The 27,054-nt window shown below is 43.3% G+C and overlaps 1 protein-coding gene across 1 annotated transcript; it reads left to right on the top strand.

Moving 5' to 3' along the window:
* The first annotated feature begins 9,645 nt into the window (after positions 1-9,645).
* On the top strand, positions 9,646-12,327 carry LOC147605129 (pentatricopeptide repeat-containing protein At5g27110-like). The gene has a single exon (XM_086794291.1). It carries the CDS (start codon positions 9,646-9,648, stop codon positions 12,325-12,327), a length of 2,682 nt encoding a protein of 893 aa, XP_086650417.1.
* Positions 12,328-27,054: the final 14,727 nt, after the last annotated feature.

The raw sequence follows: 27,054 nt of genomic DNA on the forward strand, positions 1-27,054 counted from the left end.
ATCAACTCTAGCTAAATAAGCCTCCTATACATGTGCTATGAAATCAAGAAAAAATGAGAATAAGCTCTAACTAAATAGACTTCCTATACCTATGCTATGATATCAACTAAAAATGAGGATGTGAGGAGGTTCATGAGGATCTAAGGATGAATAAAAGCTATGAAAATAAGTTATGTACAAACTTGATCACATATGAAAAGGATAAAAAGGCAAATGAGAATAAACTCTAGCTAAATAAACCTCCTATACCTATGCTATGATATCAAGTAAAAATGAGTATCTAAGGAGGTTCATAATCACTTAAACACTGTATTTAATGAAGAGAATAACAACACACTTAACCATAGTTAGGAAAACTCAAAAGACAACATAACTAAAGCTTAAAATCATTGCTAGATGAGCTTGGGGATACATCAATTTATAGCTCTATGAGAGCATCTCTACATCCACTAACCTCTCCATGATTCATTCCACCACATCTTAATGTGCCACTTGGGATGGGGGAGGTGGGGTTTTTTTTCTATTTTATTTTATTTTTTTGTTTCCCTTTTTTCTTTTCTTCAAATCATATACCCTTGGTTCTCCCAAATCATATACCCTTGATTCTCTCAATGGTCTTTGTTAATATCTCATGACCCTAATGACATCACACAATTTGCATCAATTCTTACATCATTTAGAATATACCCATTAACCCTTTTACATACACCAAACCTTTAACCTTTGTAAATTGATCACAGACATATAGTTTGGCATTGCCAATTAAACCCAATTTAACAATGGAGCGATCATGAAAATCAAGACAACACTTGGGCGAATGTTGCTTCACTCCGGAGCTAGTTTTTAGATTTGGTCTCATAGTCGTCCTCTCATTGAGAGGGGAGAAATTTTCTCTCTTTTCTAGACATAACGAGGCTAGTATAAGGCCAAATAGTAGTTAACTTAGTGTGAATTGGATTATGGGCTATATAGTTGGCTTGTGGCAATTCCTCCGTAGGACTCAAACCATGGGAGAGGGGCCTCCAACCCAACTACTAGTTAGACCACTAGGTAGTTGCATTAGTGAGACGACTATGAGGATTATGGGTGTATGATTTGAGGGTGCAAACTAGGCCTCCAACCCAATTACTAGTTAGCCCCACTGGCTAGTTACATCAGTGAGACAACTATGAGAATTAGGTGTGTATTCTTTGAGGGTATTCACCATATTGGGAAAACTTATGCCTAAAAGGGGAAGAAAGGAAGGAATGCAAGGGTCTTTATTGGTATACACCCTTAGGCACCCTTAGTCATTCAAGATTAAGCAAACCTCTCTTATGGAAAAGCAGGGTCCTCTAGCTTGCCTCGATTGGCGTCACCCCAATTAAGCTATGAGAATGGGTAAGGATCAAAGAGGGAGAGAGCTATGGGAAGATTAATCTTCACCTCAATGCCTTCGTGAGACTGTAAAGGAATGGGCCTGCTGGGGAGGTGCACTTAAAAATATTTAACCATACCATGTGGGTTCACTAAGGGGTTTTTAAATGCAAAAAAAATTGCACAATTTCATAGAATTATACATACAAAAGGGGTTTTTCAAATTACAAAAGCATTAAAAAATGTTTTTTTATAAAAGGGAAAGGAATATAGGACCTATACATACAAAGGGGCTTTAATATTACCCCTTAAATTCACATCGTATGTAGGCATACCTAGTAGTGCACCCCCCAACAATGGGGAGAGATGGAAAGGGAGAGGGAGAGAAGTAAGAAATCTTCACTCCATGCACATACACACAATCCACAACCATATGCAAGTAGCAAAGAAAGAAAGCAAGCACACATGATATAACCACAAGAAGACTAGTCTCAATTGTGATATCACCACAAGAAGACTAGACTCAATTAATGGGATTTGTGATTTCTCATTAGTAAAAAATGACTTATATACAAGCCTCATATGTAAGTTTTATATGTACAATGTCCAACCACAAATGGAATGTTTGGGGGCCCAACTAAGACTAATGTCCTAGGCTATATATAGATCATTGGTGTTATAGATAATTGAAGTTGTAAGCTACTCGATATTACACAAGTCGTAAGCTTGGTGATATCCCAAAATCTTTTACATTAAGTACATTGCATGGTTGCAAAAAGATGGAGTAAATGGTGCGACGCCACGTGCTCACGAATGTATGGTGGCCATTGAGGGTTTTTGGGACGCCATGGGAGAGTAAGGGGCCTAGAAGCGAGTGTTGTGAACATCTTGTATGGGGACCATAAGTGAGTGTTGTGAACACATCGTTGAAATCTTCAAAATCAATAATGAGATGGGCTCAAAACCACTACACTAGTGATAGCCAAAGATCTATTGTGGAGTACCTTGTTGTTTGATGTTGAAGGCTAACTTCTAGTGGACGAAAGGCTATGATAAGGTCATTAATGAGTCAGAAAATGGTGGCAATGATTGATCAATCTCAAAATTGATCATGTATTGCATGGTTTGGATCATCTAGCTCTCTATATGATCTGATCTTTTTCTCTCTAGGGGGAAAAAAGAATGGGAAGTTGTAGAGCAGCTTCCCCCATCCGTTTCTTGGATTTTCCCCACTTGAGCCCTTAGATCCTATGGTAAAACTAGGTGCTTTATAGTACACCACCCAATGCTTCTTCTGGTAACTAGGCGCTCTACAATTCATGACACAATGCTTCTTCTAAAAAAGAAATATGGATACACCACTTGGGTTGGCCATGCAGCTCATTGTGGGCACCGTGTGCTCATCGGGGCACTCCTTCCTGGATGTTGAAGATTTTCTTGATGTACACCTTATGAGGTACTTTTTGATGATATAGAACTCTCTGGCTTGTTGTTGGATAAGGAATCCTTCGCCAACCAATGGTTGAATGAGGTACTTTTTGATGATGATGTGGAGCTCCAAGTCAGCAGATAAGTAAATCCCTCTCTAAGGGCTATCCATAAAGGATTTCCCATGTACGGTGATGCTATTGAGTGCTTCACCATAGGTGCAGAAGTCTTATCAAGATTGATTTTATGAAAAGGTTTAATGGATTGATTTTAGTCCAGTTGGGATTCCATTGGGTCTTTAAGTCTGGTTGGGATTCCATTGGGTCTTTGAGCTCACCCTCTTCTTGCAAAAGCAGTGGGATGAGAGGGTCCTGCTTCATTTGGCTTGGGTGGTTCCATTGAGGACCTCACCAAGGGTCACGAAGGGTTGTGATTAGTAGTGAAAAGGGTTGAGAGGTTGTGAGGAAGGGGTTGTGGGGTGATGCCACACTAAGGGGAGATGCTAGCATGGGAGGTGTACCACCAGGCAAGTTCAAAGTTAGATGAGGCAATGGGGTGAAAATTGGCCTTAAGACATGTGGAGATGGGGAAACCAAGTTTTAGGAAGAAAGGGGAGAAGTAATCTTGCAAGAACGGTGGTGGTGGTGAAGAGTACAGGGCTTCCCAAAAAGAGGTTGGAAGTGTGTTTGAAGGCACTTGGGTGCTATAAAGAGGTTGGGGGATCTTATGGGGTTGGAGAGAGTACAGGGCTTCCCAAAAAGAGGTTGGAAGTGTGTTTGAAGGCACTTGGGTGCTATAAAGAGGTTGGGGGATCTTATGGGGTTGGAGAGGGTAGGCCTTACTCCCATGGCATTAGAGGGTCATGCTTAGTGTTTGGGGGCTTAGGCATCTTCACGAGTGTTCTCTTTTTTATAGGGCTCCTCCTTGTCATTATTACTTATCATTTGTTTGAAATGGAGCTTTTTAGCCTTTAGCCCTTCTTCATAAACCTCATGATATTCCCCATGCTCACAATAAAAACTATAGATAACAGTGTCAAGCTCGGGCCATGAACTATGTGCATACACCATGTAATAAGAGAATGAGGATGCCCTTGAGTGGGTACTCCATGCTTATGTAGGCATCCAAGCGACTGTATGTCTCACTCACCACAACAAGTTGTAGCCTTCTGCTATGAGCCATTGGATTGCCTCCTGGAAAGCATCCCCTCTTTTTCTGGATAGTCTTGTAGACCCCTTGTCTTTCTTAGCATCAAGTACTCATTTTCATCAACAAACACATTTGCACAATAACTCTAGGTTTAGTACTATTAGGTAATGGGCTAGCAGGTGGTAGATGTCGGAGTGTATTTGTAACTTTAGCTTATTTTGAAAATAAAGAATGGTGAGCATGGACAATGACTGCTATGGGAAATTTGTTCAAGGATCTTGAACATTAATCATTGGGAGGGGCCAGTTTAAGGTCACATCAAACTTTAGAGGGTTCTTCTTCGTGAGAGCAAGAGCCACTAGGCTATAGGGTGGATGTGTAAGGTCCAGCTAGGATTATGGATGGGTTGTGCCTCTTTCTTCTTTTATGCTGCTTCAAGTGCTACTTGTAGGAAAACTAATCCTTTTGGCAGAGGGTTTCATTATGGAGCTTGGCCTACTTAGATTGATGCAGGATGGCCGCCTTGAATTCTTTTTCTAGTCACACATGTTTCGCCTTGAATTCTTTTTCTAGTCACACATGTTCATTGAATTCGAAACAGTTGTGCCTTGCACGAGGGGAAGAAAGGAAGCAATATAAGGGTTTTTACCTATTTGGACTCAGCCATTTAAGACTAAATGGAAGCCCTCTCTTGTGGAGAATCAAGGGTCCTCTACCTTGCCTCCATTGATGGTGGCCTTTATTGGTGTTACCCCAATGGAGCTATGTAAATGGGTAAGGAACAAAGAGGACAAGAGCTATGGAAAGCTCGATGTCCACCTCAATGCCTCCATTGATGGTGGCCTTTATTGGTGTTACCCCAATGGAGCTATGTAAATGGGTAAGGAACAAAGAGGACGAGAGCTATGGAAAGCTCGATGTCCACCTCAATGCCTTTATGATTTCAAGGAATGGGAGAGATATGGAGATGGAGAAGGCGAGGGAGAAGAGGAGAAACAAGCAATCTTCAAGGGCCTTTACTTGTTTACACCCTTAGCTATTCAAGATTAAATGCCAACCCTCTATTATGGAGAATGGCAAGAAACATAGAGGGCGATAGATATGGAAAGCTTAATCTCCACCTCAATGCCTTTATGATTACAAGGAATGGGAGAGAGATGAAGATGGAGAAGGAGAGGGCGATAGATATGGAAAGCTTAATCTCCACCTCAATGCCTTTATGATTACAAGGAATGGGAGAGAGATGAGGAGAAGCAAGCAATCTTCAAGGGCATTTACCTATTTACACCCTTAGCTGTTCAATGCCAACCCTCTCTTATGGAGAAGCAAGGGTCCTCTACCTCTTGCATCCCTTGATGGCCTCTATATTGATATCACCCCAATCGAGCTATGCAAATGGGTAAGGAGCAAAGAGGGAGAGAGCTATGGAAAGCTCAATCTCCACCTTAATGCCTTTATGATTGCAAGGAATGGGAGAGAGATGGAGATGAAGAAGCAAGGGTCCTCTACCTTGCCTCCATTGATGGCCTCTATTGGTGTCATCCCAATGGAGCTATGCAAATGGGTAAGGAGAAAAGAGGGAGAGAGCTATGGAAAGCTCAATCTCCACCTCAATACCTTTACGATTGCAAGGAATGAGAGAGAGATGGAGAAGCACAAGGAGAGGGAGAAGAGGAGTAGCAAACAATCTTTACTCTGAGAACACACACACACACACAATCCACAAGCATGAAAGCAAATAAAAAATCCACAAGCATGCGTCAAGCAAATAAAACAAGAATGCAAGCATCAAAGAAAGCAAGCAACACAAGAGCGCATGCTATCACCACAAGAGCAAGCACACATGCCATAAAAGAATGCAAGTAGCACAAGGACGCTTGCTATCACCACAAGAGCAAGCACACATGCTATCACCCACAAGAAGACTAAAATTAATTATGATAATGGGATTATGTCCTTTATCATTATTAAAAATGTTTTATATACGTGGCCTCATATTTACAAGTGCTGGCGATGTGGGCTGCCCATGTATGTTTACTGTTGGGGACCAAAAGCTAGTTAAGCTAATATCTAAGCTATGCATATAGAAATTCCATCTTAGTCGAAAACACACATGTTGCAATGCACATGTCATAGGCACTCGATTAGATCCCATAATCAATAATTATTAAGCTCATAGCATGGTTACAAAACGATGATATAGAAGTGGCAACCATACGTCAAAAGTAATGTTAACCAAATGTGGCTATTAACATTACCCCCTCTCTAATTTAGATTTTGTTCTTGCAAAAAGGGGGGTATGTCAAAAAAATGTGGTTAATATACCCCCCTCCATAATTGAAATTTCGTTCTTAACGAATTGGCAAAGTACAGTAGGGACTAGTTAGAGAAGTGGCGGAAAAAGTTGTACCATACATTTTGATGGAGGGACTTGTGTAACTTGTCCTACAGTCTATCTTGAACGTGCCATCAAAGGTGTTGATACGTGAATTAAATGCACTCATTTGTAGTAGTCAAACATCTACTTTAGGGTTGGCTTTTGGTTTAAATGCAAGGCTTTGGGGTCCATTAGTGGATAGGTATCTATCCAAAGTATAACAATTGGTGCGAAGAACTCGACAGTGATACCTGCATTTGGATTGGGTACATTTGTGCATGAATTGAGGTCATCACGGTGAGTACATGTGGTGTGTGAAGACATGTGAAGATGCACAATCTAGAGAAGGTTGAAGTGCATGCCTAGTGGGAAGAGGTGAGTTGTTGAAGCATGAGCGAATGGATCTTGTATTTTGGTATTAGGTTTTTCATTAGTAGGGCTGCAACTAGTGAGGTTCCTCCCAATAGCAGCATAACATTGGTGAGGTGGTTTGGAAATGGAAAGCTCACAATGTAGAGAATGTTGGTGTTATCATTGGTGTAGTTGGTGAAGAGGGCAACAATGGAAGGAAAGGGATGCAACATTGAGTTGTTTTCACCTTAACTTGTGAAAGAAAATGTTACTTAAAGATCAAGGAGGTCATGAGGGCCAAGATGTACTTGAATGGTAATTGATGTGATGATGCTATGGTGCACATGTTCTTGTGTAGTTGAGTGCCTACCATGCAAGATGTGTTTGTAAATTGATAGGCCCTTAATGAATGATGTAAGTATCGTGCATGGGCCTTCTGGGCTAATGATGTGCCCAGTGTGTGGTGTTATCCTTCTGGGCTAATGATGTGCCCAATGTGTGGTGTTATCCTTCAATTCTTAATATTTCCTCCATATCATGGCTCCAACACTTTTTTTTCTTCTTTCCTCATGCTACTTTCCTCAATCTTACACCAACTCTCTCGATTCACTTTCTTCAACTCATTTTCCTACATTCCTTAGCACTTATTCCTTTTCAAGGGGACTTACATATTTGCTCCTGGTATACGGGGACTTCTCTAACTCATAGGCTTGTAAACAAAGACTTTCTTCTTCTTAGATACTTTTCTCAATCTCCCACACTATGCTTTCTATTACTCTCTTTACCACTTTCTCTGACATTTATTCCTCATTCCTTTTCTTGGTTAATCATAGGCTTGTAAACAAAGACTTTCTTCTTCTTAGATACTTTTCTCAATCTCCCACACTATGCTTTCTATTACTCTCTTTACCACTTTCTCTGACATTTATTCCTCATTCCTTTTCTTGGTTAATCAAGATCACAATGTTGTTGCAACACCCCTCTAATTGAGAAGGGTTTTGTTCCTATTTCTTGCCCATGATGCAGCAAGGCTTTAGAGTTTTGTGAAATTTGGCAAGGGTCGTGAGGCATGTTAAGGGCCTTGGATTACGATTGTGGTTTGGTAGAGGCAATTGGATGAGTTAGGGTTTTATGTGCCAGATTTGCAATGGATAGCTTGCGTAACTTGCTTTGGTGCCTTTGGGTGTATGGTGGAAGTGGATTAGAAATCCTCCTCTAGGCGGCTACTCAGCAAGCATTCTTATTGATGGATATTATTCATTTTCCCCTTACCTTTGAGGATTGAGGTACTTCATGTGTTTTCTTAGGGGTTTTTGTTTTTTCCATTGCCACTTGGCTTGTGGCTAAGGTTGACTCAAGCAACCAAATCTGGGTGGTGCCCTTATAAACTCCTTAATCTCTAAGCAAGGACTTCAGAGCCTAGCATCTTTTTGGGTAGTAGTTCTTCAGTGACCCATTATGTTTATGGTTGTGGCTTTGGGTTGCCTTCATGAAACCTATGTGCTTATAGTAGTTCTTCACAGTGACCCACTATGTTTATGGTTGTGGCTTTGGGCTCTTCTTGGTGGGTGGGTCTTTTCTTGTTCTTAAACTAGATTGGTGCAGCTTTTGCAAACCTCTTCAGTATCCAAATACATCCACTATGCTCGTAGTACCCTTGTGCTTGTAGAGTAGGCACCCACCATTTTCGACCTTCTTGATTATAGGCTTAAAGGTTCAGAGGTCTAGTGATCCACAATACAACCAATGCATTGCACTTGGGTAGCACCCACCATTTTTTACCTTCTTGATGATAGGCTTGATGGTTCAAAGGTTTACTGAACATACTCTAAGCTCTAGCCCTTGTTTGCATTGATGATCGCCCTGAAAGGAGAGAGCAAGGAGCACCTTGTGAGTTGGGATCTGCATGATTTTGGAGAAGGAAGCAAGGATGACCTTGACAGTTCAAGGGTCTAATGAACATCCTCTAAGATCTAACCCTTGTTTGCATTGATGACCTCCATGAAAGGAGACCTTATGAGCTAGAATCTGCATAATTTTGGAGAACGAAGCAAGGATGAGAAACCTTAGGAGAAAACTATATGCTACTTATTTGTTGAACTTGAAAATAGAGAGATGGGAGGAGGAAGCAAGGAGCACCCTATGAGTTGGGATTTAGGGGATTTGGGAGAAGGAAGCAAGGATGAGAAACCTTAGGAGAAAAATATAGATGCGGCACAACTTGAAAACACAGAGATGGGAGGAGGAAGCAAGGAGAACCTTATGAGCATGACCATTGGTGTGTGATGGACTTTGAATGTGCCACTAGCTCACCCTTCGTGACTATGTGACACACAATGTTTCAGGAGGGATCTATGGTTGCAAGGAGGCAGCGCGATCGGTATTAAATCTACACCATCGGATTCTAAAGTAAACTATGGGTGAACTACGGGTGAACTAGGGTTAAGTGAACTAAGGGTGAACTAAGATGAAAATTATCTGACAAAAAAATGAACTACAAGTGAACTCAGAGTGAACTAGTGGAATAAACTTGAGGTGAACTAGGGGTTTGGAAGATTAGTTTTTTAGTAGAATAAAGCCTTTTTGGTGATCCCAAGTTCTTGCTAGAAAGTATAGCATAGTGGTTAGACATTTCACTTCCAAAATGTAGGTTTTAAGCTCAAATCCTCATTTGAACTTTCTCAAGTCCCAAACTCATCCCCCTCCCCCCCCTCCCCTTAGTTCACTCACAAGATCACTTCCCTTAATTAACTCCTAGTTCACTTCCGATAGCAAATCAACGGTTCAAAATCACCGCGATCACGATTCCTCTTTCCAACTATAGATCCCTCCTAAAACATGGTGTCACATGGTCACGAGGACTCGCTAGCATGGGCGGGCGCCCGTAGATTTCAGCCCATCGCTCGTCCGGGCATGTGTATAAAGACGCCTTACACGCTTCACACTCACATCCGGATGGAGCACGAAGCCTACCCGCTGTCGCGATGGCGTTTCCTTCTGCTGCAAATCCAGGCTTGGAAGCCTGCCCGCGTTACCATAGTGTATCTACTGCACCCAAATCAACCAGAAAAACGCTTGAGCAGTGGGAAAATCTGTTCAAGCCTGCATGGGCGCCTTCTCAATCACAAAACCGACAACAGGGAAACCTCACTTTAAGGCATTTCAATGAAAAGCTAAAGAGTCTGTGTCAAAAGGGCCAGCTTGATCAGGCCCTTAATTTCCTGTCATGCATGGGCCAGCACAATCATGCCCCTTCCCAATCCCTCTGCTGGTCTCTTCTAAAACTATGCAACAAAAAGAAGGCCCCCTATCAAGCAATGCATCTTCATACCCATCTTGCACTGCATGGATTGGATTCTACCAGTTCCCTTGATGAATACTTGGTCATCACATTAGCTAAGTGCAGCAGCCTTGATATTGCCCTCCAAGTCTTCTACAAGCTGCCTCACAGAACTGTTTTTTCTTGGACTGCCGTGATCTCTGGCTTCTCCGAATGTGGAAAAGGTCGGGAAGCGCTTGCGTTGTATGATTGTATGCTAGTGGATGATGTAGAGCCCAACAAGTACACCTTTGTCAGCCTGCTTAAAGCTTGTGGTAACATACCAAATATTAGTGAGGGTAAACGCCTTCATGCGGAAGCATTGAAGTACATGTGTGCATCTGACCTGTATGTAGCAGCATGTCTGGTGGACATGTTTGCAAAATGTGGGAGCCTTGTAGATGCACAAGATGTTTTTGATGGTATGTGCCATCGTGACGTGGTATTATGGACTGTAATGCTATCAGCATATGTAGAACAGGGCCAAGGAGAGAAGGCTTTGCAGCTTTATAGACGAATGCAAGCGGAAGGTGTAAGTCCAGATGAAAGGACCTATGTGAGTGCCCTTCAAGCATGTTGCATTTTAGCAGAAAAGGAAGAAGCTGTATTTGTGGATGAGGTTCCCACCAAAGTGATGTCCTTAAAATTGGGTCAGGAAATACACAAGGATGCTAACAAGAAAGGCTTTGGTTCAGATGTGTTTGTTTGTAGCACCCTCGTGAATATGTATGGCAAATGTGGGAGCATTGCACTTGCACATGATGTGTTTGAAAGGTTGTCCCAGCCTGATGTCGTTTCATGGACCGCATTGATATCGGCATACATTGAGCAGGGTCAAGGAGAGAAGGCTTTAGAGCTCTACCAGAAAATGCAAAAGGATGGTGAGACTCCAAACCAGCAGACCTTTGTGATTGCCCTTCAAGCATGCTGCATGCTTGCAGAGGAAGATGAGGAGGCTGTTCTTGTGGAAGGGCAGTCAAAACAAGGGATGCTAGTGAAGGCTGGCCAGGAACTACATATGGATGCCTCAAAAAAGGGCTTTGATTCAGATGTCTACGTTGGTAGTGCTCTTGTCAGCATGTATGGCATGTGTGGTAGTATTGTGGAAGCAGAGAAAGTGTTTAGTAGCCTGTTTGAGCAGGACGTCGTAGCATGGACTGCAATGCTCTCAGCATATGTAGTAAATGGCCAAGGAGAGAAGGCTTTACTATTTTACAGACAAATGGAGGAGGCAGGTGTGATTCCAAACGAACGGACAGTAGTGATAGCCCTTCAAGCATGTGGTGCAAATGCAGCTGATGAGGAAGAAGCCAGTTCTGTTGAAGGTCAGTCAATTAAGGCGATTTCTCTAAAACTCTGCCAAGATATACATGCTGATGCATATATGAAGGGATTTGATTTAGATTTGTTCGTCAGTAGCACCCTTGTGAGTGTATATAGCAAGTGTGGGAGTATTCCAGAAGCAGAAATTGTGTTTGATCGGCTGCCTCAGCGAACTCTGGTGACATGGACTCTTATGCTCTTAGCATATGTTGAGCATGGTGAAGCAGAGAAGGCTTCACAACTGTACAAACAGATGCAAATGGAAGGGTTGATATTGGAGGATTCCACCCTTATCTGCATTTTGCAAGCCTGTAACAAGACAGGAATCATGGACATCTGTAGGCAGATTCATTTTAGTATTGCCTCTGCCAGAATTGATTCAGAGCTTCTGGAAAACGCTCTCATACATGCGTATGGGAGTTGTGCAAGTATGGCTGATGCTCAGGCAGTCTTTGATGCAACACCACAGCATAATGTTGTGTCATGGACTGCATTGGTTGCTGGTTATGCACGAGCAGGAAACTGTGCAGCAAGCCTGCAAACTTTTGAGAAAATGCAGCAGCTCAGTATCAAGCCAAATGCGGTTACATTATTGGCACTTCTTTCTGCTTGCAGCCAGGCTGGCCTTGTGGACAAAGGTGTGGAGTATTTTCATACCATGAACAGGGATTATGGCATCGCTCCAGAGGTTGAACATTATGGCAGTGTGTTAGACCTCGTTGGTCGTACCGGAGACCTCTCAAAGGTAAAAGATGTGTTGTCAGGAATGACGATACATCCTGATCTGGCAATTTGGTTGTCTTTGCTGGGTGCATGTCACAAACATGGCAACGTGGAGCTGGGGAGACAGGTGTTTGATCATGCAGTTCATTTGCTGCCAGAGGAGGGTGCCACATATGTCCTCATGTCAAACATTTATGCAGATGCTGGGCTTTGCGACTGTGAAAAGGAGGTAGAAACTACTAAACAGAACCAAAATTCATGGGTGAAGCCCTGCCAGCAGCCAAAGTTGGATCATGCATGAGCAGGAAGTACATGTAGTTCGCTCAATGACAAGATTCAGGAGTTTTTTGTTTCAAAGTGGCAAATGAATATTTGAGCCCTTGGTGGTAAATATTGGAAATATCAGTGTCACAACATGCATGTTTCTCTATGCATATGAACATAGCTAGGCCCAGGGTTAGGGCTACACTAAAGAGACTTAAGAGGCCCTGTTGTTTTGAAAGAAGAAGATGTTGACTGTATGAACAGTGAGCAAAGTTTGCATGTCAAGGATAGGAACCCTGAGTACAAGACGCTAGCTATGGGAGTGCGGAGAGAAGCAGCAAGGGCCATGATTTGTAGTACCAGCAGCGGTTCCATACCAGGACGTTGAAGTAACAACTCTAAAGTAGCTCTCGGAAGTGGTTTGGTGAAGAGATCAGCAAGAGATCAGCCACATTGTCCTTGGTAGAAAAGTAGGCCAACCGAAGAAGTCCTAGCTCGATCCAGTCGTGTACAAAATGATAATGCACCTCAGTATGCTTGGATCGTCCTCGTATCACAGGATTCTGAGCTAGAGCAATAGCACTCTGAGATCTTCTCAACCATGTTATCTGACTCATTGATTGTAATCTTCTCCAGATCTGACTCCAGTTTGGCAATCTTCACTGGCGAAACTCTCCCATATCTCCTCTGGACATCTGATGAGCATTACTCCGGGTAGAGACAAACTATGCTTGTATAGACGAAGTCATGCATTGGATGATGATAAGACGGGCCCGAGCATCCAATATGCTTCTCAAAGCAGGGTCAGGTGTGGAGATTGACATCCACACACCGGCTCCTAGCAATAGTTGAGTGTAGAAAGACCAATTATGATAGTTGGTTCCTGTAAGCTTCATGGAGTCACTGACTTGGGGAGGATTGTAGGATGGTATATGGGTAGGGATGGAAGCATGAATTGGATGAGAGAAACTCAGAGAAAGGTTGGAATGAGGAACCACTTGGAGATCTAGGCTGTGAAGGTATTGGAGTATGAACTGGAGGAGTAGCATCATTAGAGAAATCTCTCTTTTTTTTTTTTTTTTTTTTTTCCGGGAGAGAGATCCTACTAATAGTTAACATTACAACTCGCTCAACGTCCCAGCCACGCTGGTGTCGTGAGCTACAAGATCATCTACGCGGCCCTCTGAAGAGGGCAACGAGCACACTCGACCACAGAGAGCGGAGGGGCTACACTGGAGTCCTCCTGGGAAAGGCGGCCAGAACACGATCGACGCCGAAAGGGAAGCTTATGGAGAGCGCGGATGAGAGGTGCCGCCGAGGGGTCCAAGCAGGGTTTGAACCCAAGACCTTTCGGTCCTAGGCAAACACTTTACCACTTGGACTATCACCTCTTTGGCCATTAGAGAAATCTCTTGAAGCCATGTCCTTTGACAAGAAACCGTCTCTAAAGCAAGAGGGCTGTAAAAAAATAGCAAATAGCCTCCTCTCAAGCTGTGCACAGCAAGAAGAGAGAAAGAAGAAAGGGAGGGAGTGTGGACAACAGAAAGAAGAAAGGGAGGGAGTGAGGGTATAGATGGGAGGTGGAGCTTGGACATAGGAGCAGCGCAAAGTCTTTACGAGACTTTGTTGTAGTCTAATATGGTACTACTGGGATGGTATAGTCGATTAGTCGTTTTGGACCAATCGTAGGTTAGGTCGATGTGATCGACCCAAGTCCATGGTGATCGTGGGTACTATATATAGACAGCTTTAGTTCATCATCGAGTTCATTGTGTTCAAGCACTCTTGTAAGCAAGACATGCTTTGTCCAGAATCTATCTAGATCACCATCAAAGCTCTTTTCTCGAAACACACGGTTGAATGGACAACCATCCGTTTGTAATCAAAGTTTCTAAGTAATAATATTATGCACTCTCCACTTCTTTATGCAATTCATGCTTTGTATTGTGTTGATCTTACTCTTGTTATTGTGTTTTCTTATAGTCAGCACCGTAGACATTGATAGTTGGTTGACAATTTTTGAGTTGTATTTGTGCTAGTATCTTGCTTGTGGATTGCGCTCGAAAGATTTTGCATTTGTATGAAAGGTTGCAATCACATTGGATGATGCTTGGACTTGCAAAAGCTTACAATCGAAAGCTAGTGAGGCTAGTTAGAGCATAGTAATAGGAAACCATAGCTAAAAATTCCAGGAACTCCGTTTCTTGAGATGAACTGTTTCTTTGTTTTCTAATCTCACTTGAAAATTTGGGATTATATTTTTCTCATTAAGTTTATTTTTTTTCTTCTAATTTCCCTTGTTCACTATTAGATTATGATCTATTCGAAGTTTCTCCTCTATTTTTCTCAACTTTTTTGATTATCTCTATTTACATTTATAATATAATGTTAAAGACAATTGTTTTTGTCGAGACATCATCTGTTTTTGTTGCATGCAACTACTAGTTTTTGCATATTTGTTATATCTACATGAGTCCTCATGAATTGAATTCATTCACTAATCATTTGTATATGTAACTCAACCTTTGTAAGCTTTATCTTAAACCATCAATATTAAGAGATTGGGATACTCGTTTTTGAAGCTTTGGATAGCATGCTAGCCCTTGGCATTCTGAATAGGGGTCACAGGAATCCATGAAATTATTCAAGTCATGCTGCTACTTCCCTGTGTTCAACCCAAGATTGCAGCATTAACAATCACATTAATAGGCTTAATAGTAGTGCAAGTTCAAATGTGAGTGCTTAGATATACATGTATATTTAGAGGTGGCTTCCTATGATCTGCTCCTTAAAAATAACTAAGCTATGAGTGACATTGTATATTTTGTGTCTATGTGTGTGTTCTCTCTCTCTCTCTCTCTCTCTCTCTCATGTGAAGAAAGCACTGTGCTATTTAGACTTGCATCTGGGAGCGTCTTGACAGGTGGCATCAAGGTATCTACTAAGAGATATTAGAGAAGGTGTTTGATGCCGCACCAACAATCAAATGGGATGCAAATGACATAACTTGGATCCAATATGAAAATCATAGCAATCATGGAGTGATTGCTTTCAAGAGTAGAAAAGCTAGGATTGCATTACTTTGATAAACTAGAACTTTGAAATCTAGAAGGATCTTGATAACATAGAAACTCACACCCCAGTTGGGAATGAAAATATCAAGGAGCACGACTGAGAGAAGAGAGAGGCTAATGTTGACCAACAAGATAATCATCACTTATTTAGATGATTAGTTAGGGATTAAAGAAGAAGACACAAGAATTGTGAAAAGCATAATTGTAATATGTTATTTGGTCCTTTTTATAGGAGAGGCCCCCTTAACAATGTGTGTGCATATGCTGGCACCGCACATGCCATATCTCAAGGCATGTTGCCAAGTGTCCCTCCTAAGAAGTGTCACATTTACACATCATTGGCTACATAATATCCTTTTTATAGGAGAGGCTCCCCTTTACAATGTATGTGTGCATATGCTGCCACCACACATGCCACATGCCAAGCATTGATGCAAAGTATCCCTAAGAGGTGTCACCTTTACACATCATTGTTTACATAAGATCCTTCTAAGAGGTTGTTCCTACACACAAAGAAACCCACACACTAGCAGTTGTTCACACACATTAGAGACACATAATTTAATCCTAAGCTTGCACACACTAGAGTGCTAGTTTACACAACTACCTAGCACTAGTTTATTCCCACATGAATCACTATTAATATTTAATAGTGTTAACCTATGGCGGACATTGAGACGTATTACTTTTTACGTCATGTAATTAATTTAAGTATTCTGAGTCATGGGCCGGGCTTGTCGGCACCACATGTAAAGGATAAAGAGATTGGGTGATCGCCGATGAGAGGTGCACCTCAAATGTCATTAGGTTAAGGATTAGGATCGACCGGCCATGTGTGGACGCTCATGTGTGAACGGCTAGGTCACCTATAAGAGTCAAATGTAACCCTAAAACCTCTCATTCTCAATGTGTTGAATACAAGGAGTGCTCTTGCCTTATCTTCACCATCCCATTCTCCTACGTGTGTGTGTGTGTGTGTGTGTGTGAGAGAGAGAGAGAGAGAGAGAGAGAGAGAGAGAGATAGTGATTGAGCACTGTGTGGCGGCACGGCGACGGCGAGGCGGTAGAGCGGCGGCGGCGGCTCCTTCTTCACTGCGGCGTGAGAATCCTTCACGACGGCGGTCTGAGCAGTGAGTGACACACCTTTGCTCCCTGTTTGAGCTTGCTAGTTTTTGGTTGTATGCTTGCAGCCATCCGTGGCTCGCTTACGGTGCCTAGCAAGTCCCCAGCTCCGACACGTGCGACAAAAGCGCACATTTTTGGCGTCGCTGTCGGGGATATGCCCTGCACCAAGCTCCAGATGTAGCTCGAGCTGCTGCTTGAAGTGAAATTTATACTGTAGGAAAAGCATAGAGGTGTGATTGTGTGTATGGTGTTGATTTCCATTCGTTTTTCTGCATTTCTGGTTTTTTTCTGCATTTCTGTTTTAACCCGGGCATTCATTGGGCTGTGAATGTGTGTGCGGGAACACGGACGAGGGGTTTCCTGTCCTCCAAGATCTGCACTGCGCCGTGTGCGCGCTGTGTGAGCAGCAAGGCGCCGCGGTGAAGCCCAAACCCTTAAAAAAAACATTTTTTGTTGTTACAAAAAAAAAAACCGAGAACGAAACCCGCGTGGAGAGAAATAAATTTTTTATTTGGAGAAAAAATTTTGAAAAGAAAAAACCCTCAATTGGCCTCGGCCTCGGTCTTTTGATATATATATATATATGAGAGTGAGCCTCCATAGCTTTCTTTCAAGTGAAAGCCTAAGGGGAGCGGAGCTCTATATGTAGTCTACCCCCCACAAGGAGTGGAGTGGGCATGTGGGATAAAGCCTTCACCCTTTCTCCCACAAGCAAATAGAGTGTTCTGAGGACCACGGGAGCTCCGGATAGGCGAACACTGTGCTGTAAAGCACGCTAGGATCCCTTGAACGATACGCTCATCCTGAGCTATCACACGCCCTAGTCCAGGTTTGACCATAAGTAAGGGGGTAAAAGATATGTTGAAAACAATATAAAAACAAGTAAAAACGGGGTGCGAAACACCTACGAAACCACTTGTGTGGGCTTCAAGGGTAGTTACCAACGCCCGTAGGGTACCCACGTCACATGCATCTACGCTCTGGTCGAGTTCTAGAGTCTGAGCAACTAGAAAGCGTTTCAGTTTACGCAAGCTCACACCATCCCTCCACGTTAGCATCTTGGCCTTCAGTTGGAACCCGAGGAAGTGTAACCCAAGATCCACGAATAGCGGCTAGTGACTCGTCCTCCACGTTAGCATCTTGGCCTTCAGTTGGAACCCGAGGAAGTGTAACCCAAGATCCACGAATAGCGGCTAGTGACTCGTCCTCCGACTCTGAAGTCATGGAAGGACACCCTACCAAGAACTCTGAGGAAGCAAGCCAAAACGTGCCAGTTTGGGCCCCCACAACCTAGATCTAGCATGTTTAGTCGTCTAATAGAGACCTTTAGTAGAGCTACACGCTCTGAACATGCGACAAGTGAAGTAAACGAAGGAGGAGGGGAAGTAGATTCGCCATTCACATCTCATGTAGACCCTACCCTCCCAAAGAGTGTCCATGTGGATATTCTTTCCACTTCGTTTAATGAAGACCCTACTGAGCTACCACCTTCTGATGCTCTTCCTAAAGTAGAGGTCCCTAGAAGTCAATCCATAAGAAGTGACATTGCGTCCACTTCAAGAGAACCTTTTGGCACGCCAAGTCTAGATGGGATATTTCTCAATGAAAATTGGGAATATGATCTACACACGGAGACTCTGACTGACCTATACACGGGTTACACATACCATGTAGGATGGTTAGAAATCATACGATCTACATCTAGTGCCACCAATCTAGATGAACAACAACAAATGATATGTGAGGTTATTCATAGAATTATCCAATTCGAGAGGCAGAATAGGGGAGTGAACCTAGTTCCACTGGCCCTATGAGATTTTTGGATACGGGCAAGGCCAAACAACCAACCCTATCACAATTGGAGACTCCCTTGGTGAGTCCCATAGATCCTTCGTATGTTGTTTCACTTGGAGTCTCAATGCAGGTTGAGCCCACGAGCAGTAACTTTAGCTTTCCAACTTTGGTTCAACTTTCCATTAGGGAATCCACAATGCCTACTCCGATGATGAGCATGATGGAAAGTGCACCCGTTACCACTGTAGTTAGTACAACACCGCTACCTAGTGGTACAGTACCTACAACAGCGCATATACCAGTGCATATCAACCATATGTACCTATCGCTACTCATGCTCATGTAGCTCCTACACCTCCTCTTATGCCAATGGCGTATGCTCCCCTTATCCAAGAGGAGCTAGGCCTAGTCACATATCATATCCTATGTCAGCTGCATACATATCAAGACCACTACCAACTCCTGTCAACCAGGCCATCCCAGAAGTGCCTCCACCAGCTATGCCTGCTCACTTAGGTGAGTTAGCAGCGTTTGCTCAAACGATCGGGCGATCCATTGTGGAAAACATGCGTGGCATGCCTGAGAGAGAGCCTAGAACCAAGGTGGTACAAGTTGCCAAGCTCACTCAGAACTTCAGTGGTAACGAAGATGTTAGGAAGTACATTGAAGTTTTTGAACACGGTGTGATTCCTTGGAAGAGCACAATGAGCTACATAAATGTAAAGCCTTAGGCTTAACCTTGAGTGGAAAAGCCAGAGATTGGTATCGAACTTTAAGGGTTGAAGAGCGTACTCACTATCCCACTCTCAAGAGATTGTTCTTGAAAGAATACATACGTGAGGGTGTGCTTTGGGGAGTAGCATCTCAACTCCAAAAAGCTGAACGCGAGGAAGGAGAGTCAGTGAGAGACTTTATTAGTTGACTAAAGCATATAAATTCTCGTTGTACTCCCGATGAGCGCTTCAATAACAACCAACTTCTTGATAGATTCATCCGAGGATTGTGTCACGAGGACATATACAATGGCCTAGTCATTAGAGGTCTTACGACGTGGGAAGCAGTCACTGCCAATGCAATCCAGTTAGAAGACAACTTGATGATTGCAGGTAAAGAGGTGTCTTCGGAGACAAAGTCTGTCAGTTCGCAAGTATCTGGACACGAGCCAATGACTATAAAACCTATTGCCAAGGAGCCCAAGATATCCGAAATGTCTGTAGTAGCTGACCTTACTAAGGCTCTCCAAGAATACTTTAGGGATAATCGAGCTCCTCAAAATAGCCATATGTACCCAAGAAGAGAGCAACAATGGTGTTCGGTTTGCTTAGGACCACATAGCACGAGTGAATGTCCCACATTCAGAGTTAAATTCAATGGGAATTGCAATGCATGTGGTAAGTATGGCCATCAATCTAAGGATTGTCTAGTACTTAAGCGTATGTTAGCAAATCAGGCACCACTAGCCTGGTCAAACACACCTCAAGTACCCGCATTGATGCTTGCACCACCTGTCGAGCAACCGTCACAACACATAGTTCCAAGGAACCCAAATGTAGTCTAGTCTATGCCGTTACCACCGCCAGTGCTAGGACCACAACCTCCACATCGGTGGATTACCCCTATAAATCAGATGGGTTGTGAGTCACATAGTGTGTGTGGGGATTATGAAGACCCCACTGTTTCATATGGGATTGATACGTTTGAAATGACTCCCCAGTACTACATGGAGGATCATTTCGGGCAAGTCAAGCCTGTATATCAAGCGGCTACTCTCGCCACCACAAGAGGGCAAAACCTTAATACCGTGGCCAGGAGACCACCTCTTCAATGCTACGATTGTGGTGGACCGCATCGTGTAGCGGAGTGCCCTAATAGGCTACAGAAGATCGCTGCTCAAATGCAACCAAATCAAGGGAGCACGTCGAGAATGCCGGTACTTACATGTAATCGTTGCGGCATAGATCATTTGATTGCTCAATGTCCACATAATCCGAGTGCACCCAAGATTACGCCATTGAATTTGGTTGAGGTCACCAATGAGGCATTAGGAACCACACCTGTTGTACCCGTGAATGTAGTCACACGATCAATGCTTCAAAATCAAAACTACATTCTTGACGAGAGGGATACTGCATCAATTGCGCGAGCAAAGAAAAAGAGAACACGACAGAAGAGATCGCTTAATACCACAAGCTCCAAGCCTAGTTCAAAGACTAATATAGGCACAGGAGACGACCCCGTGCATATGAATGATCTTGAAGATGATTCTGATTCAATAGAAACCATGGGGACCAAAGCCACTACTTTAAGGGAGGAATCAAGCGAATGCATAAATATGGGAAAACAAAGGGAAACTCCCCCGGTCCCGCAACCAAGTCAGCTAATGCCCTCTCGGCTACCCAGACTCACTAAGACTCCCAAAGACAGGCCACGTGGGCCAAAAACCCTCAAGAAAAAGATTGGAACTTACCCAAACCTAGTTGAGGAAATTGAACAAGTGCAACACTTAAGGGGTTTGGTGGAAGAAACACAAAGAGAACTGAAGCCAGCAGACCCCAGGAGAATCAAAATTCTAGACATAGTGTTTCCTACAGCCTCACAGGAGCCATAAACCGTTAGCTATACCTAGTATCATTCGGGAAGAAAGGGAGGATAGGACATCTCAAGAAGAAGTGGGCAAACACCCTTCTTGCTTGAAAGAATGTTTAGTGAGGGAATGCCTGACCCCATCGAAGAGGAAGTGATTCCATCTTCACCAGTCCCTAGTCAGGGGTCGATATCTCGAAAAGTACCGTTGAATGTGTCTAAGCTAAAGGATTTCATGTCCCTGAAATCAGAACCACGATCATATCCAAGTTATACGGAGATCCTGAGCTATTCTTAGCTCTTCGGGCATTTCTGAATGGAGAACTGAAGGCGGGGTTACCACAATTTGTAAATATGGATAGACCCGACACGCTTCAAGATGAGGTGGAACATTTGGATCTACAGCCCAACCTAGATGAAGACTCGGTCGTTGAAATACCTGTTAACAAGTTGGGACAGTACTTTTTGAAGGTGACGAATCTAATGCAACCCTCCCGACCTCACCTAGAAGTCACAAACATAGTGGTTAAGATGGAAAATGGAACCATAGCTAAACCTATTGGAATGCTAAGGGACCTTAAGATCAAGGTTCTGGGATACAAGGTAAGACATACCTTCATTGTAATGGATTTCTCTAAGCATCCTATGTCATATCAAATGATCTTAGGACGTCCCTTTATGAGGGAAGCACAAATGGTGCATGACTGGTCGAAAAACCATGTCTACCAACAATTCCAGGACTCTGTCATTCGAGTTGATCTTGAGAATGGTCGCGTGCATCCTTTAGGAAGCAAGGTTATCATCGATAATCGATCGGATACCACTATTCACTCAGTCCCATTAAAGTATTGCTATACATGCAAAAAAGAGACTGATGATGGGGAAGATTCTCCTTATATAGATGTCCTACCGGGCATGACTGAGTCGGATAACGTGGATTGGGTACACCTAGCGGCAACCGTAGACACATGGGAAAATAGAGGCACAAGTTAAGTAACGCCTGGGGGGCAAGATATGCCACCATTAGTGCCAGTAGACATGACAAGTGTTATGGACTTGACTCCTGAATGGCAAGAAAGTGGCAAACTCCCTTGACACTGACAGTAGCGAAGACTCTGACCAATGCAACTCTAAGTCTGAATCTCAAGAAGAAACTGACTCTGAGCCTGATAGGGGGTATGAATCAAATATTCACCCAAGTGTGGAAGCAACGTGCTCAAGGCCTAGGACAGTGACCTCTTGCAGTTCATCCGAAAGTGAGAGGGACACAAGTGAAGATCGACCAAGTGAGTCCGAATCTGATAGAAATAAAAATCAAAAACTTGGCAAGAAGAAAACGAGACATAAGCGACAACGCTATCGAGCTAATGTACGAACTACAATAAACAAAAAGAGATCCACTGCAGAATGGCTTAGTTATGTAGGAGCTATTGATGCTCATCGGGAAGTTAGCGGATAATTGGGGGCAATACCTCCAAAGTGTCATGTGGTGCATTCCGCAACCTCATGATGTTGCCCAATTAGAAATCGAAGAGAAGCCAAAACTAAGTCGTACTGCGAGAAGGCGCCAAAATCGAGAGTTAGCTCAGCAACAAAAGGATGCGGAATTAAAAGAAAAAAGCATGGCACAGCAAGAACCGGTAGACTTACACCCAGCGCCCGAGCATTTCAAATCGTTTACCACAGGGGAACGTAAAGTTATCTACACAAAAGCCCAACGAGCGCCTACCAAGGGGAGTAGCGGTGTCTACGATGGCTCGGCGGTAGTTAAGGAGATAGAACTAGCAGATCCAGGTGAGGAGTCTAACCCAATTTTTATTGCTCAAGACCTCACTAAGACGGAAGAAGCTACACTTAAGAGGCTTCTTAAAGAATTCAAGGACATATTTGCTTGGACATACCATGATATGAAGGGTGTTCCACCCTCTGTGGTGCAACACACAATTCCAATGATTAGCATTGCTAAACCAGTCCAGCAATGTCCCTACCCAATGAATCCTAAGTATGCAAAGATTGTACAAGAGGAAATTGAAAAGCTTATAAAATGTGGATTCATATACCCTATTGAGCATTCAGAATGGGTTTCTCCAATAGTCATTGTACCAAAGAAGAATGGGAAACTCAGAGTGTACGTTGATCTCAAAAAGGTTAATGCAGCCCACCAGAAGGGATCATTACCCTTTGCCGTATTCTGAACATGTGCTTGAAAGAGTTGCAGGTAAGGAGGCTTATAGCTTTTTAGATGGGTACTCTGGATATAATCAGATCACAATTGCAGTAGAGGACCAAGCTAAAACAGCTTTTATAACGGAGTTTGGAGTGTTTTCCTTTCGCGTCATGGCCTTTGGCTTGACCAATGCACCTGCAACATTCCAACGATTGATAAACACAGCCTTTAAGGAATATCTAAGGGACTTTTGTGAAGCTTTCTTAGATGATCTTTGTGTTCATTCCTCTTGGGACGAGCACTTTTGATGTGTTTACGGAAAATATTTGAAAGGCGTAGATTATACTGCATCTCATTGAATCCTTTCAAATGCCAATTCTGGGTTAAACACGGAGTTATTCTAGGGCATATAGTGTCCAAAAATGGGATTTCCACCGATGAGAGTAAAATCAAGGTCATTCTGGAATTGCCCCCACCCACCAACTATAAGGGAGTCCAACGCTTTATGGGCCATGTTGGTTATTATCGAAGGTTTATTTTATTCTTGTTCGCTGAGATAGCTCGACCATTGTACAACTGTTGTTGTGAGACCTAGCAAAAAACATGTCATGTGGCTGATCATTTGTCTCGCATACCTAATGGTGAAGCTCCTACGGGAGTTGATGATGACTTACCTGACACTTCCTTGTTCATGGTGGAGACAATGCCCGAATGGAGTGAGAAGATTGTTAACTTTTTGGTTAATGGCTTTCCGCCCAAGGAGCTTCGTAAAGACCTAGCTCGAAAGCTGATCAAGGAATGTGAACCCTATTGCCTGATGGCCGGGACTCTTTATAAAAGAGGAAAGGATGACGTTCTTAGGCGTTGTGCCCGCCGAGAGGATGAGTATCTATATATTTTGCAAGAGGCACATATGGGAGTAGCTGGTGGTCACTTCTCAGGAGACTTAACTGCGCGAAAGATCTTACAATCAGGGTATTGGTGGCCCACTATGTTCTAAGATGCATCACTTTTTGTGAAGGGTTGCGATGAATGCCAACGCTACAAGAAATCCCAGCGGAAAGATCGGATGCCCTTACATCCAATTAAAGTAAACCAACCATTTGAAAAGTGGGGTTTAGACTTTGTAGGTCCAATTAGCCCAGCGGCCCGCAACACACAATCTCGCTATATTATTGTGGCCACTGACTATATGACCAAATGGGCTGAAGCGAAAGCGACACGTAAGGTAGATGCAAGGAAAACAGCCAAGTTCCTCTTTGAAAATATAATCACACGCTTCGGTTGTCCTTTTGAACTTGTGAGCGACAATGGTACGCATTTTATAAATGAAGTGATTAAGGAGCTCACAACAAATTTCATGATATCCCATTATAAATCTACTTTGTATTATCCGCAAGTGAATGGTCAAGCTGAGAGTACCAACAAGACCTTAATCTCTGTTCTGACAAAGATAGTTGAGGCTCATCACATGGATTGGGATCTAGAGCTTACGTCAGCTTTATGGGTCTATCGTACTGCGTACAAAGTGGCTATTAATTGCACACCGGCCAAGAAGCAGCCATGCCGTGGGAATTTGTCATTCCTAGTCTTCGTGTTGCTACTCAAGAGGGTTGGGATGGTAATCCCTTAGTAGAGCGTCTATATATCCTTAAGCGGCTAAACGAAGAAAGACAATTGGTTGTGTACAATGTCCTTGTGGAGAAGGATAGAAGGAAAAAATGGTTTGATTGCCACCTGAAAGACAAGGACATCAAAGTTGGGCATAAAGTCCTGATGTATGGAGTGCGTAACGAAAAGAAGAAGCTCAAATATGCTGGTAAGGGACCGTATAGAGTATGTGAAATTACCCCGCAAGGTACCATCCGAGTGGAGACTCTCGAACAGAGTTGAAACTATTGGATTCCTCAATGGGAGTAAATTCAAAAGATACCATGACCCCCTGAGCCAAGAGGAGTTACATGCAATCCATCAGAAGAGGGCAGCCAAAGAACAAGCTGAGCTTAAGAAGATACAAGCAAGAGTTGAAGCCAAAGAACGTCAACAGCGTGTTAGGTACCAACGAGAAGCCAACTTGGAAATTACGTAAGCATTTTTCGAGGAGGCAGAGGACGATTCACTGGAATCTGACCCGCCTCTAAGATACCCAATTGAGCTACAAAGTCCTTATGGGAAAGTGCTGTAAAATGCATTATTGGATACGGGAGCTCAACACAATTTGCTATCATATGGAGTGTGGTGTCAACTTGGAAAACCACCTTTAGAGCCAAGAGTGCTATCCAAGTTAAGGGTATCAATAAAAAGAAAACCCCTGTCTCAGGAATTCTGCACACTCTTGTTGCCTATGACAAGGGGACCGTAATTCAAAGCTTTTTGGTTATGCCTACTGGTACCATGGAGGGGACCGTAAACTTAGGGCGCAAATGGATGTTAGCCACCAAGTGCAATATTGATTGGGCAACCAGGCAAGTTACAACGCAAGAACCAGCTCTCAGTCTGATCGCTCAAAATCCCGCACCTAAGCCATCAACTCTGGACAAAACGCTAAATAACGAAAAATCACAAAGTCAAGTGGCCGAACCATCTTTGATTGTTTGCCACCCCTCAAACGCTTCAACGCTAAGAGTGGAAACAGGCAGTGTGGTCTCCAAGGCCTCGCTTACTATACCAAAGAGTACATACAAATGGGTCCCAAAGGCTTCGTTAACAGCTACCTCCACTGCTCAATCTCGTTCAGACAAGAAGCCTCGATAACGCCTAATCCCTCAAGCCTTAATGCAATGGGAAAAATTAGCCGCGCCTTACTGCAATGGGAAAAATTAGCTACCTTGCTGCATCACCAATCTAAGGATCGACTCCCTAGAAAAGGGATGTCCAAAGAAAGCAGCCAAGAGAGTTGAAGAAAGAGGTTATGTTAGAGAAGTCTTTGTGTTGGAGAAGTCCACACACACTAGTACACCTTTGGCCCATCCCCCATGCACATCACTTACATATTTCATTGCGGGCATCACTATTTTTCACTTCTCCCCTCTCACAATCTGCATGCACATAGGCACCTGCAAGACAAACTTCAACAACACCAACCCTCTAGGTACATCTCGAGATGGGGAGACCATGGTAGGTGCAAGCCTGGCTGATGGTATGACCCATGACCTGGAGAACCCTCGACCTTGTAAGTACCTCTAAAGAGCTTAATGCATGCAGCTTGTGTCTTCGGCTTTAATTCCACACCAACACACCCTCGCCTTGGCCAATGTGTTTACTCACAAAGATGCATAATCTCTAAGCATCACATTGTGAGATCCAAGCATACTCTCTGGTCATGTGCTAAGACACCTTAGACCACCATCTTCCCATAGAATCATTCCATGGTGGTCCTGGTGCGCATTCTGCCACAATCAGAGGGTGCAGACCACTTCTACTCATCACTACCTATTTTTGAAGTGTCCATGCTACTTCCATAGCGCCACTGGAGGCCTCACATGAAGAACATCTATATCGCCTATCACTTACTACATGTCGCCTCAAAACATTGCCTACCACTTGGGCTACCCAAAGCTTCTCACCACTTTGCCGTGTATCGAGCTGCTTCTCTGCTGCGAACCGAAACCATACCACCTACCTTACATGCCAACTTCATGGTGTATCTTGGACCATCCACACCTTTCCACCATGGCAACAACTTTACGACTGCCTTGGGTGACGCAAGGGAATGACCAACAGTAGGAGGGGGGCTATGTTAACCACTCTATAGGTTAACATGGTTTCACTCACGTGACATACTGTAAGATGGTGCTCAAATGGTCACTTACATGCTTGAATGGTCACTTACCCTTTGTAAGACGATGCTCAAACATATGGAGCAACCTTATCTTGTGCTGCTTAATGTCAAAAGTCTAAGGATTTCGTGTACATACTTGCTTAAGAGACTAGTAATACAAGCCAGACCATTTTTAAGTTTGACCGATGTGGTGTAGAAACTAGTAAGTTACATATAAGTTATTTTTAAAAATAAGAAGTA

The sequence above is a fragment of the Cibotium barometz genome, chromosome 60 (assembly GCF_041138505.1).
Source record: "Cibotium barometz isolate CiBa-2024 chromosome 60, ASM4113850v1, whole genome shotgun sequence".
Classification (NCBI taxonomy): Eukaryota; Viridiplantae; Streptophyta; class Polypodiopsida; order Cyatheales; family Cibotiaceae; genus Cibotium; species Cibotium barometz.